General features: G+C 35.6%; 1 protein-coding gene across 1 annotated transcript; it reads right to left on the bottom strand.

The window, feature by feature from the left end:
- Positions 1-3,135: 3,135 nt before the first annotated feature.
- On the bottom strand, positions 3,136-4,104 carry LOC109674486 (olfactory receptor 7A40-like). Its single transcript, XM_020151437.2, has one exon. It carries the CDS (start codon positions 4,102-4,104, stop codon positions 3,136-3,138), a length of 969 nt encoding a protein of 322 aa, XP_020007026.1.
- Between the last annotated feature and the right edge of the window lie 228 nt (positions 4,105-4,332).

Here is a 4,332-nt window from a genome sequence, read left to right as displayed (position 1 = left end):
CAAGGGTCCTTAGGTGAAATTTCTGCTTCTCTGTTGGAATTTTTACTTACTCATGTGACAAACCCACACTATACAGATGGAGGAGGAGAGGACAATAATGCAAAGACAATGTCCCAGGCAACAGATGGGACAGCAGTCAGGTGAGTTTCTAACATATTAGAAAGCACAGTCATGACCAGGAGAGCCTCTCCAGCTGACATTTGATGTAGTCTAAATTCTGTTAATTTGCTCATCAACATTTCAAAATAACTGTGAACAAACTAAGGTACCTAGCAGACTGCTATAAAAGTATTTAATTTCAAAATTCCAGAATAACATAAACATAAAAGACAAGATGGGGTCAGAATATCTACCCAATATGCAGCCCCACTGATAATGATGATTCATTCACCCATTTGCTTTTAGGATTCAGTGTTATGCAACAACAGCAAACCCTTACAACATCTAATGGAAATAAAATTGGGATAGTTTTAATATACTGCTACTTCACATTTTAGACAATTGTTGTGAAATTTACGGTCAATGCCCATAGTTATCTTGCCATTCAAGTTTATTTTATGTTACTGTATTTAAAAAGGATGACATCGGGCTTACTTTCCAGGATGTGTGTGAAGAAAGTTTATGGGCTGAAATCATGTGACTAGGCAGAAATTATGCTCTTTTGCTCTTCATGTTTTAATTACAAAGTTGAACGGAAAGAGATGAGCATAAAAGAGATATAGATAAATGATATTGATATTGTGTGTTCATTAGCCTTTGTTATTGCAAAGTTCATGAAATAATTCATTAGAAAAATGGAAGGATTCATGTTTCCAGGGTGAATCTGGTGGTTCTCAAGAAGAAATTGAAAATCAATTGAATATTAAGTCATAATTCATGTTTATTAGCCCTTATGGATAGACAATTTTACATATAAACAGTAATCTTCTATAGATCATTACATTTACACTAGGCCAAATAAATATTTTGCATAGTAGCACAATGTAAACATTTATCTCATCACATTTCAGGTCCCTGCTCATTCTGAGGTGAAGTTAACAAATCTGTGAATTCAAGTTTGTCTTTCCATATAGACTTCACTTGAAGAGACAAATAAGATCAACAGTTTTTGCTAGTGACTCTGCTAGGTACTATGTACAAAAAGAAGAATTAAAAAATGACATTGTAATGATAAGAAGAAAGACAAGTGACTAGTTATAAATCACATCAATTTGCTCAATCTTACTGTCATGAAGATCATTTAAGATGGTGATGCATGAAGGAAGAAGGGACACACAAATGAAAAACAGTGTCTTTTTAATTTCCTCTAGCATAAAATTATATACATTGCCCTAGATTCAAAATGGGGAATTTTAATAGTTGGAGAACAATATGTCTTTGTTTTTTAGCAACAACAAAAGAAAAATAACTTGCTGTGACCGATGTCATTTGAGGAGAAATTTTTCTTTTTCACTGCATTATGTGGTTAGTCAAATATTAGTCTATTATACCCGGTGAGGATTTGTTGCATCATGAGCAAATATTTCTTATAGAACATAAGAGGATAATTCCTTTCTGCTCTAACATTTAATTTTCCCCATTCAAATACATAAAATCAATGTTACATGTTTTTCAACTTTATTTTTATTTATCATATAATAACAATTTGAGAAGACTTCTTTTGTCTTTTTTCTCCTAATCACATGCTAATAATCCAAGGGAATTTTACTGTGATAATTTGATATATATATATATATATGGTGTGCCTTTAACAAGTTCACCTCCTCCATCATTTTTCCCATTTAACCTCTCTCTCTCCTGCCTTCAGTGTTTGGTGGGTTTCATTATGCGGGTTCATATGTGCATATGCAGTGCACTTCCATCCTTTTCACCCTATGGCAAAAATTAAATCTATTTTAGGAAGCATGGAAGAATTATTCAGTTATTTAATGAAGAACCATCATCCTTTGTTCTCTCAAATTGTGCTGTTTGCCTTTTTTGCCAATTATTTAGCCAGAAACTACACTGAATAATATCCCTTCCTCCTTTTTTAGTGAAATGTAATCTGTTTAATCAAGAAAATAAAACAAAATCAGAAATCAGGTATCTCTTGCCTGGAAACTTTTTGCTACTGAGATAGGATGAGAATAGGTATTCTTATCCGAAAATTTATTAAGCTGAAATGAAGCTTATGAAGCTGAAATGGACAGATATTCTTCCCTGATATGCTACAACCACAACTATGAAAAGAGACTGTGACTCTGTGATCCTAAACTGGGCAAGTTGGTCTGTTTGCATTTGTTTTTTATATTAATTTGTTATCTTTAACATTTATGCTTAAGTCAATGAACTAAGGGAATTGAATCAAATTTTTTAAATTCCATGTGAGTTTAAATCAATATACAATAGATCTACCTGCATACACATATATATTGTAGCTATCTTCACAATACCCAAGCTGTGGAATTAGTTGAGGTGCCCAAACTGATGAATGGATGAGGAAAAATTGGGTCAAATAGTGAGTATCATTGTGACATTTTCATATATATTGCCAATATGTTTTGGTAATATTCACCCCCATTACCATCTTTTATTTCCATTCTCACCCCTTGGGCCTTGACCCTTTTCAAATAGTTCCCCTTCTGATTTTATGTCTTTAAAAATCTATTCTGCATATGATACTACATATGTGCTGTTATGTGAGTCTGTCCTTATCTACTGAACATCCTCCTTTCTAGTCCATTTGAATTTATTCTCCTGCAAATGAATTGATTTCCTTCCACTTAATGGTGGAATAACAACTCTATTGTATTAAAGGCTTTGTGTGGGATGCCTAGACACGGCATTCTGTGAGACATGAGTGGAGTTTGAACCATTGGGACCTAATTCTAACAAAGCAATTTAGAGATCAGTGGGGATTTCGAATATTTATTACACAAAATTAAAATATCTTTAAGGAAGCATTGAAATGATTAAGGGAGCACTGCTTAGGTGTCAGAGACAGCAGGAAGCTAAACACATTGAGCTGAACAAAATGTACTAAGGTTTTCAATAAAAGAAACAAAAGTTCCACAAAATAAACAGAAAGAGCAAATTCTACTTACAAGATTTAACAAAATATTGTTATTTATTCTTCTGAGGCTTCAAACCTTGTGGTCAACAGCACTTTTGTAGGTAAAAGTCAACTGCCAGTTTTATAGTTTCCCTACTAAAGAGTTTTTTCAATGCTGACTTGATGTCCTTATTTCTCAGACTGTAGATGAAGGGGTTCAGCATGGGGGTGACCATGGTGTACATCACTGAAGCTGTTGCACTTGATTTTGAACTTTGAATCACAGCAGAGCTGAGGTATACTCCCAGGAGTGTGCAATAAAATAAGGAGACAACAGAGAGGTGAGATGCACAGGTGGAAAATGTTTTGTACTTCCCCTGAACTGATGAGATTGTGCAGATGGAGAAAACTATCTTGGAGTATGAGTAAAGGATGCCAGTGAGGGATCCACCACCCAGCAAGGCAGCTACAAAATACAGCACCATGTTATTAAGAAATGTGTCAGAACAGGTAAGGAGAACAAGCTGATTAGGTTCACAGAAGAAATGTGGGATTTCTACCTCTGTGCAAAAAGACAGCTGCAAAGCCATGAAACTTTGTAACAAGGAATTCAGGGAACTTGTGATCCATGATACCAACACCAGAAATCCACAGAAGTGGGGCTTCATGATGACCATGTAGTGCAGTGGATGACAGATGGCCACAAAGCGGTCATAGGCCATCACAACCAAGAGGAAATTGTCCAGACCTATAAATAATGTAAAAAAATAAATTTGAATTATGCAGCCTTCATAAGTTATGGTCTTGCTCTGTGTCTGGACATTCACCAGCATCTTTGGGACAGTGGTAGAGGTGAAGCAGATATCCACAAAGGACAGGTTGGAGAGGAAGAAGTACATGGGTGTGTGCAGGAGGGAGCCTGAGATGGAAGCCAAAATGATGAGCAGGTTCCCAAGCATAGTGACCAGGTACATGCACAGGAAAAGTACAAACATAAGGGGCTGCCATTCTGGGTCCTCTGAAAGTCCTAGAAGAAGAAATTCTGAAGTTCTTGTATCATTCCCTGGTTCCATGTGGTATATGTCCCTACCAGGAAAGAGGAAATTAGCATCACTACTTTTTGTATTTTTTTCAGAATAGGATATTCCCTGTGCCATCTCTGATTAGGAAATCCTATCTCTTTATCTGGCTTTTCCTCAACATATTGTATGTCCTATTGTTTTCTTGCCTTTTGAGGAATGCAAATTAAGTACTAACCATGTTTCCAGCACATTCTGGACAATAAGCGTAGGTTGTTGAAT

Source organism: Castor canadensis, chromosome 14, assembly GCF_047511655.1.
Source record: "Castor canadensis chromosome 14, mCasCan1.hap1v2, whole genome shotgun sequence".
NCBI lineage: Eukaryota > Metazoa > Chordata > Mammalia > Rodentia > Castoridae > Castor > Castor canadensis.
The sequence above is the reverse complement of the archived record's forward strand: the minus strand, read 5'-3'. Positions and strand labels throughout refer to the sequence as shown.

Excerpts from the sequence above, each read along its gene's own strand:
- LOC109674486 (XM_020151437.2), bottom strand. The coding sequence starts at position 4,104 with ATGGAACCAGGGAATGATACAAGAACTTCAGAATTTCTTCTTCTAGGA.